This window comes from Solea solea, chromosome 11 (assembly GCF_958295425.1).
Source record: "Solea solea chromosome 11, fSolSol10.1, whole genome shotgun sequence".
Taxonomy (NCBI): Eukaryota; Metazoa; Chordata; class Actinopteri; order Pleuronectiformes; family Soleidae; genus Solea; species Solea solea.
In genome coordinates, this window is record NC_081144.1 from 21,559,783 (window position 1) to 21,572,770 (window position 12,988).

Consider the following 12,988-nt stretch of genomic DNA (forward strand, 5'->3'; position numbering starts at 1 on the left):
TTTAACTTTCTTTTTATGGACTGAAATAAACAGAGTAGTAGAGTTGTAAAAAACTAGTTCTAAAATAGACCAAGGAAAAGGAAAAATTCCACAGATGGCTCAGGCTCATCAGACCTGATGATGAATCTCATCATCATCTAAACATGTGTTCTTAATGTAAACAGCTGCTGACCTCTTGATGGCTTCTCCTATGTTGCATCAGTTATGCGGAAAATAAACATGTTCCACCTCAATCCCCGCCCCCAGCAGCAATGGCCTGAAAAGACGGATAAAAGTCAGTTGGCTGCACAGACAGAGAGTGTGAGAGAGAGAGAGCGAGAGAGAGAGAGAGGGAGAGGGAGAGAGAGCCCTGCTGTAATCCTTTACCCTGAGCATCAGAGCGAGGCAGTGTCAGTGTGAAGGATGGTCAGGGAAACGCTGCTGTCGTCCTCTGCTGTGATGAAGATGTGAGCAGCAGAATCCATCAAGATGACAGCTCTGCTCAGCCTCTGCTTCCTCCTCCTCCTCCTCCTCCTCTCTGCTCGTCCAACAGCCGGTGAGTGTCCACGATGTCCATCCCACGATGACCCACACTGTGTGAACGAAGTGCAGAGCAGGGCAGCGTGGAAAGTTCAGTGTGGAAACAGTTATGGGACAGTGACAGATGTGTTTTTGTGTTTTAGTGTGTTAGGATTCTATTTTATTTCTAGTTCATTTGAAAGGTGATGATTTATGACGCTAACAAGACTTTATCATTATATCTACATCATTGTTTCCAAAACTTTCTACATGGGGACCAGACCACAAATTATGCATAATGTAGTGACTCATTTACACCTATGTTGTTTTGAATTTGTTAAACAAATCAATTTTCAAGAGATATTTGGTAAATTAATTACATATAACACATAAAACTATCTCATTCACAGTCTGTGGGTCCTGAGTTTAGGAATCCTGCAAATCTGATTTGAGTTTTGTAGATTGCTCTGTTGCATGAATTTTTCCTTAAAATATGTGGACGAGGGATGACCTTTAACCCTTTTCCTTGGTCTTCTAAGAAAATCTAATCGTCTCCAACTGGACTTTATTTTGAACTTCAGTGAAGAGGAGTCGTCATACAATGTTTGAATTTCAATACTAAAGCCATGTCACAACAACTAAGTCTATTCTGTCCACTGATAGAAACTGAGCTGTGGCTAAAAATGCATTTAAATTAGTTTTCTAAAGTCCCTAAATCCAACGTATGTGCTAAAGTATGGTAATTAATCATAGCAGCTAATATGTAATTGAATTCAGTGGGTGCCAGCAGCTGCTAGGAAACGGAAAGAAAAGGTGACAGAAATAAACATTCTGAGCATTCAACGTGGAGTACATAAAACACTGACCTCCTTAGAACCCGAGCTTTATTAAATGCCTGCCATCACAACAGCGGAGATCAGCTAAGTTACCTAATGCCGTTTCACCTTGGGGAGGAGAAAAAAAAAATAAACATTGTCTGACTTTTGACTCGTATTGCTCAAGGTAATCTGTTCTTTAAAATGATTAAATGCTCGTCCCTGCACCACAAAGTGCACGGATGTTAATCCCAGGGCTGAAATCACAGATGTTCCGTCTATGATCTTAGAAGCTCCTGTCTAGAGTTTAGATTATTAATGCTGCAAAACACAGATCTGAGGCAGCAGCAGCAGCAGCAGCAGCAGCAGCAGCAGCAGACGCCGCAGACGCCGCAGGCCTTTCCACTGAGAGCAAAGGAGGAGTCTGCGGTAGTCTGAGGAAATGTGCTCCTCACGCACAAAGACCAGCGTTTTATGACCAAAAAAAACATGTGAAAGTGTTGTTTAATAATGACATTTTGTCCCTCAGAGGGCCCTTCTGTTTCCTTCTGAGTCAGGGGTGTGAAAGTCACATGACCTGGGGCCCGAAGAGCATCCAGTCTGCTCAAGAGGGGGTCGGTCTAGAGAAGAAATTGGGGGGAAAAAACATCTGCTCAGTAGGGAGTGGGCAACATGAGTTTAAAAATATTCCATCATGATATTGTAATAAAGATATTCTTGATGATATTTCACAGAATTTCAAAGTAAAAGTGTTTGTTTCCACATGGAATGATGCACCCCTTCACAATAAAAACACATCTAGGACGCAAAATAAATCGAAATCGAATATCGAAAAGAGACAGAAATCAAATCAAATTCAATTAAATAATGAATTACATCATAACACAAGCGATATGGACTATGAGTGTGTGATGAGCACATTTGATATTTATATACTTATTTTGCATCATAAACACGTTTTAATTGTGTACACTTACACAATTAAAAAAAGTGTGCAAAATAAATGTATAAATATCAGAACAGAGACATGAACGAAGTAAAATAAATAATGAACACAACATAACATTAAACACAATCATATACAGTATATTGTAAAAGTGTACTTTATATTAATAATATTATTATTATTATTTTAATTGCAGTAAACAAGGTTTGTTTTGCCATGTTTTCATTATAACTTGATATTGAGTAAAGTACTTGTAGGGGGCCACGAGTTTGAAACCTCTGGTTTAAGTGATTAATCCAAAATTGATTATAGAGCGATGAACTGATTATGTAACTGATTATATATAGCCCTCTCTAAAAGGCTAAGCTGTTGAATTGTCCTTTCTGTTGGTCAAAGTAAGTCGGACCGCGACGAGCGGCCAAACCTTAATGAAATATATACACAATGCTGTTTCTCTTAATCTCAATCTCAAAATATGCTTCACTTCACTTCAGTGATTGCTGTCGACAACAGGCAGGACATAATGAATCAAGTGGACTTCATGGTTATTCTGATATGTGTTAATCTCTGTGTGTGTGTGTGTGGGGAGAGAGAGAGAGAACAGAGATTGGCAAATGGGTTTGCTCTGTGAATGAAAAAGCTGGAGCGAGGATTAAGAGGGGAAAAACATGGGGAAAATAATCTGTGGACGGGGTTGACGCCCCTGCAGCGCAGGCCAGTGTTAGAGGAGGTCAGGCTGACCGTGATAACAGAGGACACCGCAGTGTCTCAGTCATTCCGCTCGTGGACATTATAAAGCAAATACACACACACATACACACCTGCTGCACTTGCTCCTGGGCAGATTTTTGTCTCTGTCCCTTTAAAGCGACAGGACACGTGCACACGCACACGGATATAAATCAAATATCCCCGTGTGAAAAGACAGCATGTGAAATTATACCATGTGTAAAATCTGACACAGTTCGACAGACCATAATCTGAGAATCACATGTGCTTGTATCACATACATATTTACATGTGAAATTATACCAAATCCCAGTTTGGTAACACTTTACATTACAGTAACAACACGGTGATCATTAGTTATGTAACTGTTAATTTAAAATAAAATATCATCTTATTTCTAATGCAATTCCCAGTGTAGTAACAACAACAATATACATTATCATCAAAGTAATACCTTCACATTAAAATGCTTTAATAATAACCCTATTACATAATAAAATTAGGCTGTTCCTTGGTGATCGCTAAGGAAAGAACATGCTATTAGCATAATATTACTTCATTATGATAAAAAATGATCACCAAACTATTACTATATTGTTTATTTACTGTAATAATCAGTGTAATATATTTGAAACCCAATATTATGCGATACTCTGTCTCACAAAATGTGTTGTATATACAATTGTATACACAGTACTTTTTAATCACATATACAATATTATATGTATATACATATATATATATATATATATATATATATATATATATATATATATATATATATATATATATATATATATACGACTCAAATCCAATATTTTGTCTAAACTCCACATGGCCCTAAGTGAATTTTTCACAGTAATTGTTTGACGTTGCTTAGCAACAAGTCATGTTTATGAATTTCTCTCTTCTGCCTGTCCATACATGTGCTTTGTGTGTGTGTTTTGTGGGTCAGTCGTCGCACGTTTGTGCACTTGAAGACTTTGCAAATTGCATTAACCCGCTGAATCCCAGTGGTCACAGCACATCAACGCGTAACTCTCGGCCCGGGTGTAAATGCTGTTGCATATGGGGATTAGAATAAGTGAGCAGAGAGCTGTGAGCTGCCTGTGTGTGAGGGTCAGGCTCAGCTTTTAGCCATAAAGTCCATATTAAAATGTTTCTGGAGCATTTCAAGGAAAAGTCCACACAGCAAACGCTTGATCCAACGTTATTCAAACGTTAAGCCCCTCTTTTTTTTATTTCTTGTTGTATAATTTCAAGGTTTCAAAGTCATCATATTACACATTGTCTGACAAAATCATATTATATGTACCATGTGATGCTGCTTTATTAGGGACTTGAGTTCTATGGCTATGCCGTTCCATCATAAAGAAATAGTTGATGTTTTCACACACATTTCCCACACACAATTTAAAAAAAACTGTGTTTTAACCCAGTTTAACTGGGTTAAAACACATTTTGTTTGTCTGTTTCCAGGTGCAATCTGTTCCTGTAAAGTTCTGGATGTTTGTTGTTTTTTATTCTGACCTTTGTCGTGTTCCCGTTTGTGTTACCTTTGTCTAAAAAAAACCCTGCAACATTAACAAAAAAGAAACGCTCTCCCTTTGCTGCGAGGCACAGCTGTTCAGATCCTCATTTTCCTAGAAAAATAAAATGACATCATCATCACCAGTGTCTGCAGAATACAGCTCATTTATTTTTAAGATTTGTCACTGGATACTTACAGATACAATCTCACAATATTGCCAAATACATATATACGTATATATATATATATATATATACACACACATATATATATATATATATACATATGTTACCTGCTATATTAGGTCTGGTATATCAGGCTTTATATAAGTATGTATTAAAATCTATCATACATGGGGAAGAGGAAAGGAACTGGTCTTCTAACTGGGAGATTGCTGGTTCAAATCCCAGGATGGATTGCCTCTGAGCAAGGCACCCAATCCCCATTGCTCCCCAGATGCAGATAAGTGCTGTGCACTTGTGTGTGTGTTCACTACTGGTGTGTGAAAAGACTGGGTTGAATTCACATTTCTGAATTTAACATTATTTTACAGTAATATAATATAACATATTTCATTGCCCCCCTGCACTACCGCCACGGCCCACTAGGGCTGCTATAGTTCACTTTTTTTTTAAAAAAAAAGAGTAAAGTATGAAATGACTAAGAACTCATTCAGAATAGTGTCCTTGTCTTTTCCGTTTGGCAGGTTATTTAACCGTTTCCACTGAACCTCTTCCTCCCGTCGTCATCGGAGACACAGTCACTCTCAAGTGCAACTTCCAGACCGACGGCAAACTCCGAGAGATTGTGTGGTTTCAGGTGAGCATGCATGGAAAACAACATCTTTTTTTAAATTCTATGCATGTGTTGGAACTTAAAGCTCCTCATGAAGTTCCTCATGAAGAGAATTGATGTAACATCATTTGTGTGCTGCGTCCTTTACCTGAAAACAGGCCGTCACGCAAAGCTAGCAGACCTGACTGAGGGTAGCATTTGTGGGCGGTGACAATTAGCATTTATCCTGCCAAAGAGGATAATTCACTTAGAGTTAAAGTTGGCTTCTAATGTCCACTACAATGTGACGCTTATAAACGTTAAATCTCACTGTCTCAGGTGATGGAAGGAGGCGGTGCCAAGCAGAAGATTTTCACCTATGATGCCATTTACAACACTAGCCACTCCCACATGGAGGACAGCCGCAGAGAGGAAGACCTGGTCTACCAGTCAACTGTGCGGTAAGACGAGCCTCTACTGCACGACATCCATGTATCACTCAATTCCTTCAGGGTCAGAGTTGTTCAGCATTAACAGTTGGCAAATCTACTCGTTTTTATACGGACAGGGTTCCTGAGGTCCAGATGGAGGATGACGGACTGTACGAGTGTCATGTCGGGATCTATGACAAAACTTCCAGAGACAAAGTCTTTCTAGCCTCTGGCAGCATCACCCTCGCTGTCATCGGTATGTGTTCCAGGGATGGAAGAGGATGAACTTTTGAAAGTTTATAACTCAAGGTTTCACAGTGTACACTTTTTTATTACCTATGCAGTTATTATACAAATACTCATCAGTTACAAGTAGTAAAAGTACACACCTTGTCTGCTGTCGTAGCCTGCTGGTCCTTCTTTCTAAGCTGCGGATGCTTTTAAAGAGAGAACAGTCAAAGCTGAGCACGATTAAATCATAAAGTTAAGAATATTGAGAACATACTTTACTTGTCTCTGCTGTTGTTTTTTTTCTGCAGTACCTCCCAACTCAATTTCTCTGGTAGCAGCCAACGCTCAAGCTCCTTTCAGCCGCTACGAGGCCCAGAACTTCACTCTGGTTTGCGTAGTCACTGGAGCAAAGCCAGCTCCCGTGGTGAGATAGAGCCTTTTATTCTTTGTCTTTTTGGGGCGAGGAAGGGACGCTTCATAATCCTCCCATTCGTCACTCGTCTAGCGCTTTATCCTCCACATGAGGGTCGCGGGTCACTGGAGCCTATCCCAGCAGACATACTGTAGGGTGAAAGGCGGGGTACAGCCTGGACAGGTCAGACAGTCCATTACAAAGCAAACATATATGAAGATATACCATTTACTTTCAAAATCACACCTACAGAGTGTTCAATAAACCTATCCATGTTTTCAGGACAGAATGGCCCTCGATCAAACCAGGATTTGAACGAGGGACCTTCTTGCTGCGAGGCAACAGTGCTAGCGACTACGCCGATGTGTGGACCTCAATATGATTGAACTAAATTCTTTAAATCAAATTCTGCTACAGACAACAAATCCAATGTCTTCAATCGATGCTTGCTGCAGACTCAAGTCTGAAAAAGCCATTTAGAGCTTTGAGCTGTGTCCTCTGTGACCTTTTTCCAAAATCTATTAGTGATTCATATGAAGGGGTCACAGGGATGTGTGCATATGCACTGTATACACCTGCAAATCCAGAGAAGACTTAGCCTGGGTGAACGCAGCCAATTCTGCCAAGGGTTTGGTTTTTTCTCTGTTGACAGATCAACTCCCCTTTCCAGACTCAAAGTTGAGTGTTAGCCATGCTAGAGAAGGTTTAACATCCAAAAACCCAACAACAACACATCGTGAAGTTGGCATCGCTTTAGTTAAGTTAGCAATCCTTGCTATAAAGTCAGCCATGACACATACAACTATGTAATATCTTAGAAAATGTTCTTCCACTGTTTTTGTCGAGCTCATCCACCTTTGTCTCCAACTTTCAGGTGCACTTTAAAAGGGACGGTGAGCTTATAGATGTGCTGCCGTCTTCCCAGAATTTCTCCTCAGTGGAAGTCCAAAACAAGAAACCAAGTCAAGAAAAGAAACAGGGTCAACGCAAGATGGGGAACTGGATTTCTGAGGTTCCCACCAGTCAAGACCTTGATGACACTAAACTCCAAAAGTCCATGTCCCTGCTGAAAGAAGAGGGGAAACTGGCTCAGCTGGGCCAAGATGGCCCCGACGTTGGCTCGGAACAGGCTCAGGAGCAGGGGTCAGAGTCCAGCCCCGAGCCGACCACTGAAATGATCCCTGAAACGGTGGTGAGCCGAGAGTTTCCCCGCTGGGTCCAGAGCAGTGACCCACTCTACTACTTTCAGCACCGGCAGCAGCCAGCAGTCGATGGCACCATGGAGGTGAGAGCCATGCTGACCTGGAGGCTTAACCCCCAGCTGGACAACGATGCTCTGTTCAGCTGCGAGGTCAGCCACCCTGCGTTGTCCATGCCCATGCAGGCTGAGGTCACACTGGGTGAGTCATTCTGCTAAATTTACAGAATTGTTTCCAATCTCAAATATTATGTCCGCAGTACAACTTCCCACAAGTCAAAAAGTATTGATAAAGCACGTTTCTGCTGCTTTTTCACGATACAATTCTAGCTTCAAGCGAGTTGAGCCAATACTATGCAATAAAATAAGTCCAAAGTGACCGACCACTGATTGGTCAGAGAGTGCCTTCACTGGAAACCCGAAACATGCGTTAATCTCCAACATTTAGCGTGGAAATGTGTCAGACTGAGTCTGTGCTCCGGTCATGCAGGAAGTTGTCGTGCAGCCGTACTATGACAACCCCGTCGACGGAAAACCATGTGACTGAAACCAAACCGGGTACAGTCGAGCCGGGTACAACTGCGAGAACTGTATAATGGAAAAGCACCATTACACAACCAAAGTGCTGTACATCATCACATCAATAAAACAGCAGCAGACAATAGAAATACCATATATTGCACCACCTGCAAAACACACAACACAATAAAAGTCAGACACAAAGTAGATTTTTAGACAATTTCAAAGTCTCAAGAGGGTCTGGGCATATATAATCCATTCTAGCAACCTTAACAGCTCTCTGGTATGTTGAAATGTAATTGCGCAAAATTGAAAGTGAGACGTGGAGCTTGCCTTTTTCCCGTTTTCTCTCAGTACTTCGACGCGCGCGTGGGAGAGCAGTCATCGTCTGCCATGGTGATTCACAATTTAGCAACCAGACACAACACATAAATGTCTGGCTCATTAAAAAAAAAAAAAAATGCCCATCAAAGAACAGACTGCAGCTAGAAATTCAAGGTTACAATTAAATCAAAATGAAGTGGGAACAGTAAACAGTGACTAAGTCAGACTGAGCCTTCAGCTGGTTTATAGTTACATGAAGAGGTGTTGGACGTGTAGAGAATCTCTTCGGAGCGGGTGGATAGAACCTGGAAATGTGGACAACCACGTACTATGATGACTTTTCTGTTATTCATATACAGTAGTGTTGTCTTATTGTCCAAAAACTGTCCAATGTGCGCGTGTATTTTTCAACCAGCTGCTCCACGAGGACCAAAACTATCCATGAGCCCCAGCAGGGCCAAGGTGGGAGACACGGTGCTCATCACAGTCCAGGACTACCAGCTGGGACCTTCGGCAGTGAGTTTCACACAGACACAGTGAAATATCACCAGTGTGTCGTTACAATTTCAAGGATATGATTTGTTAAGGTACTCTACTTACCGCTGTTTGAGCTCTGTCCTCCTGGTCAGCAATATTGATTTCTTTACCTGACGGTTGTAACTGTGTAGAGTGTAGTAACTTTGCAGGGCTCTGGTCTATGTGAGCCGCACATGTATCGGACTCTTCATTCTGGTTTCCCTCTGCAGAGCGAGGTCTTCCCTGAGCCCATGTTCACCTGGACCATGGTCGGTGGACGCCTGCTGGACGGTCGAGAGGAGCACCGCGGCAGACAGCTCGTCCTGGACAGAGTCCCCGCCGATCTCAATGGCTCCATGTTCCGCTGCATGGCCCAGAATCCTCTGGGCTCCACGGACACTCACACCCGCCTCATTTTGTTTGGTGGGTTTGTTTGTGGAAGCATTTTGACCTCAGCATTTATCATTTTACCCAGTGTGCGTCCAGTATGTAGATGCTGCATTTATGTTGTGTTGCTTTTGCAGAGAACCCAAGAATGAAGAAACAATTGATCGGTAGGTCTATGCCGCCGTTAACTTTATTAACTTTTTACATGTCTGTCATAGCAAAAACTGTGTAATCTCTTTGTTATTTGTGCAGCTAAGGACGTGGGGATTCGCCTGTGTTCCCTGACGTTAACGTCCATGCTGCCGCTGCTGTGCTTTGTCAGTGAGCTGACGTGACTCAAGACTCTGCTGCTGCTGCTGCTCCACTCAGCACCTGCACCGACATCTACCTGTGGCACCAGCTCTTCGATAACAGGCCCATCCCACTTACAGTACCTCCATCCTGCTGTTAGCAGCAACAGGAATATTTAAGGTGCAGTACGACCTGAACGCGAGACATGAACAGATCTTGTACAACATGTCTCTGACTGAAAAGGAAGTTTCTGGATGTAGAGTGCATATGTACACAATTTTTGTCTTCAAAAAAACTCTGTTGACCATGTCAGGACCACAAGTCCTCATGAGGACCAAAGTTAGGTCCAGGATTGTTTGGGCCTTTATTTTGGCTTTCCTTCATCACAAACTCCCAAAGACAGCATCCTTATAATATTCCTTTCCAATTATTTTTACTTGGGGACCAAAATCGTGTCTATTGAACTGAAGCAGGACCAGCTTTATGAACCGTGAAGCTACGTCGAGATCAGTGTTTCCTGCTTTAAAATGATGGAGCTCTAATTTGGGGAAAGCTCCAAATTATTTTTACCGTTTAAGGTCAGCATGGATTTCCAGTTACAACATTTTGCTGACAACTGTATTTATATGAAATAAATAAATAAAATAATTGTTCAAACTCAACATTATTTCTTGTGGCATGTTGCATGGAAGAAATATTCAAAACAGGTTATTCTACTAAAATAAAACCAGGCTATAAAAGAAAATATAAATGAAGAAATAAAAAGTTACACTTCAATGTTTATACTCTCGATGGCTTTTACAAAAAGAAATCAATTTACCAAATGTTCCCATTATATTCTTATTGGAATATATGTTATTATTAATATTTATTTCAAACAACCACACTTTTTGTGATAATTCTTCCATTTTGGATTGGTTGATGTTCTCTGACAATTAAAAGAACAATAGTTAGTTGATATTTGATGGTTCCATGTGACGGTGACTATTGAACAAAAGCTGGACTTTTATAAATGAGAGAAAAAAATCAAATCCTAATACCTGGTGATGATAAAACAGCCGTACAAGCTAAAACCCAAACACTAGCATATAAATAAATACCTATACATCTGTTTAGATGCTTGGCAATAACACTCTCACACAGTGTGTTGCTGCAGTGGTGTTGGTTTATTTTAAAGCAAGTGTCCATGTGTGTTATTTTACAGAATCACAGACTGAGGCTCCTCCTCCTCCTCCTCCTCTTTGAAGCACACATTTCAAACTGAAAAATCTCATCCGACACCAAAAACCCAAACCAAAAGCGTTAAGAGTGAAGTCTGGCTACAAACATTATTATTATTATTTTTTTTATTTTTAAAAAAGGGCTTGCTAAATAAAAGTAGAGACTCTCAGAGCGCGAGGTGTGTGGCTGTAAAAAGGCAGAGAGACAGTGATGGACAGCTCCAGATCATGTGAGGCAGTGAGCTGCAGGTCCCAACCCCTGCTTGTGTCAGTGCAATTCGCGACCCCGCCCCCAACCACCCACCAACCCACCCAACCCACATTTACTCTCATACACAAAATAGAGTAGTAAAGGCAGTTTTGTTACATTTCACATTTTAGCTTCCGCCATTATTCCATAATATACTTCTTAATTAATACACTATGTACACTGCTTTATAGTGTTGCCGTGTGACTCTATTTACATTTCTGTCTATTCACAAACACATGGCGCATGTAAGGACGTGTGTCAGCAGAGAAACACCTTAGAGCTGTTTGCTATACATACACAGTCAAACTACCACTGCCTTTGCATGAGTGCTTCTGCATGTACACGTGACTAGAACGAGCATCTAGTCTCTTAATTGCATAATGTCAAACACTTTTAAAAACATTTATTTTCTCTACAAAATAAATAAAAATTGTTACCTCCCCGACATTTTCAGAAAAAGTCAGTAATCGGACAATCAGGACTCGAGCAGCAGATAGTCCTCGTTGTCGGTGGCAGGCAGCATGAGCTGCTGCTCGTAGTACAGACTCTTGGCATAGTTGACTTCTTGAGATATTTTGATCGCGAGACTCTCGCTCTTCACGTGGACCTGTGGAAGGCATTGTCACATGACACTGACACTGTCAACAACCTCATATCGTAACACTAACATATCAATGTAACGGCGAATAGTTTTTATGATCACTTAAAACACACATTAAAACATAAAAGCACTATTTTCTATCAAACATCATTGTGGGGATTGCCAGGGATTGAACCACCTACTGTCAATGCTCACTACCTACTGATCCACACTGAGCTACTGTCACTTAATGATTAAATTAAATATTTTTTTATTGCAAAATTAACCCTGTAACACGTGTAAATGATAAAGGGGGAGTTCAGGGCGGCCATCGTCTCCTGGGCCCAGCTTTTGACTCTCTCGCCTGACAGCTGGGACACAAGGCAAATCAGATTTAGCCAAATCTATGTCTATCTTAAGAATGTCTTGTTAGACCGCCTATTAGGTCTGGAAACTAAACTATTTTTTTTCTGGAAACTCAACATAAACTGCTCATTTCCTGCACCAAAGCACGTGGAGAAAATCAACAATTTTAAATCACAGCAAATGGGAGTTGTGCATCCACTGCTGCATCCACCAGAAAGTGCAAATGCTTTATTTTTCAAGTTAAATGGCTGGAAAAATTCATTAGGAATGACTTAAGTGACACAAATTTACCAAACTAGGCAGCCATAGTCCAGTAGCTCCTGTTTACCCAGGAGCTGAAAAATGCTTGTTATCTTTATGGATTTGGGTGTAGGACAGTGAGTGGTTTACAACATTTTTTTTTGCTGGAAAAATCTGAAAAAATGCTTCAAAAATACTGTTATGTTACTGAAACATCAGATTTCCTTGATGAAATGAGTCAATGAGAGGGTCTAAAAAATGTCTCACCATGGGTTTCTGGTGGGAAGGGCCAGGAATGGCCACACCACTGCCCGTGCTCTCAGCCTTCTTGGTGAGCTGCACATACACCTTCCCATGATCCTTAGAGACGAGACAGTGGTACAGGTCGTCGTATTTGACCTCCAAGAAGATGGCCTCTCTGTCCACATAGTCCCCTGGCTTCAGGAAGTAGACCACTTTGGAGGAGATGAGGACACAGTAGCTGTCGATGAGCTCCACGGCGATGAAGCTGTTGTGGGGAAATGGACACAGTCGGTATCGGAGCGGCGGACGCGCAAGTAATCGGTGCGTTAGTCTACGATCGGTTCAAGAGACTCACAACTCTGAGTGGATGTTGTCAGTGAGGCGGAAGAGCTGCTCCTGACCCTCAGCTTGTATGGCAGAGTATCGAGGCAGCAGACCCTGAGGTCCTTTACAGCAGCGGGGCTTCCTGACACGCTGCACGCTCAGC

At 41.4% G+C, this 12,988-nt stretch overlaps 2 protein-coding genes across 2 annotated transcripts in view; one reads left to right on the top strand and one right to left on the bottom strand.

Moving 5' to 3' along the window:
• Positions 1 to 56: 56 nt before the first annotated feature.
• Positions 57 to 10,206, top strand: LOC131469211 (immunoglobulin superfamily member 21-like). Its single transcript, XM_058644155.1, has 10 exons — positions 57 to 535; positions 5,226 to 5,338; positions 5,633 to 5,754; positions 5,862 to 5,980; positions 6,264 to 6,379; positions 7,242 to 7,767; positions 8,824 to 8,924; positions 9,155 to 9,347; positions 9,449 to 9,478; positions 9,564 to 10,206. The coding sequence occupies exons 1-10, from the start codon at positions 469 to 471 to the stop codon at positions 9,644 to 9,646; spliced, it is 1,470 nt and encodes a 489-aa protein (XP_058500138.1). The 5' UTR covers positions 57 to 468; the 3' UTR covers positions 9,647 to 10,206.
• A 541-nt stretch (positions 10,207 to 10,747) lies between these two features.
• The window catches only part of vps13d (vacuolar protein sorting 13 homolog D), a 45,909-nt gene continuing 43,668 nt past the window's right edge, over positions 10,748 to 12,988 (bottom strand). Inside the window, exons 68-70 of the mRNA XM_058641935.1 lie at positions 12,857 to 12,988; positions 12,526 to 12,766; positions 10,748 to 11,679 (exon numbers count right to left, since the gene is read on the bottom strand). Of these exons, the coding sequence (XP_058497918.1) occupies positions 11,548 to 11,679; positions 12,526 to 12,766; positions 12,857 to 12,988 (505 nt within the window). The 3' untranslated portion in view covers positions 10,748 to 11,547. The remainder of the gene's footprint in view (positions 11,680 to 12,525; positions 12,767 to 12,856) is intronic.

Excerpts from the sequence above, each read along its gene's own strand:
- LOC131469211 (XM_058644155.1), top strand. The coding sequence starts at position 469 with ATGACAGCTCTGCTCAGCCTCTGCTTCCTCCTCCTCCTCCTCCTCCTC. Across the intron at positions 536-5,225 it reads CTCTGCTCGTCCAACAGCCG|GTTATTTAACCGTTTCCACT; the intron begins GTGAGTGTCCAC and ends TCCGTTTGGCAG. Across the intron at positions 6,380-7,241 it reads GAGCAAAGCCAGCTCCCGTG|GTGCACTTTAAAAGGGACGG; the intron begins GTGAGATAGAGC and ends TCCAACTTTCAG.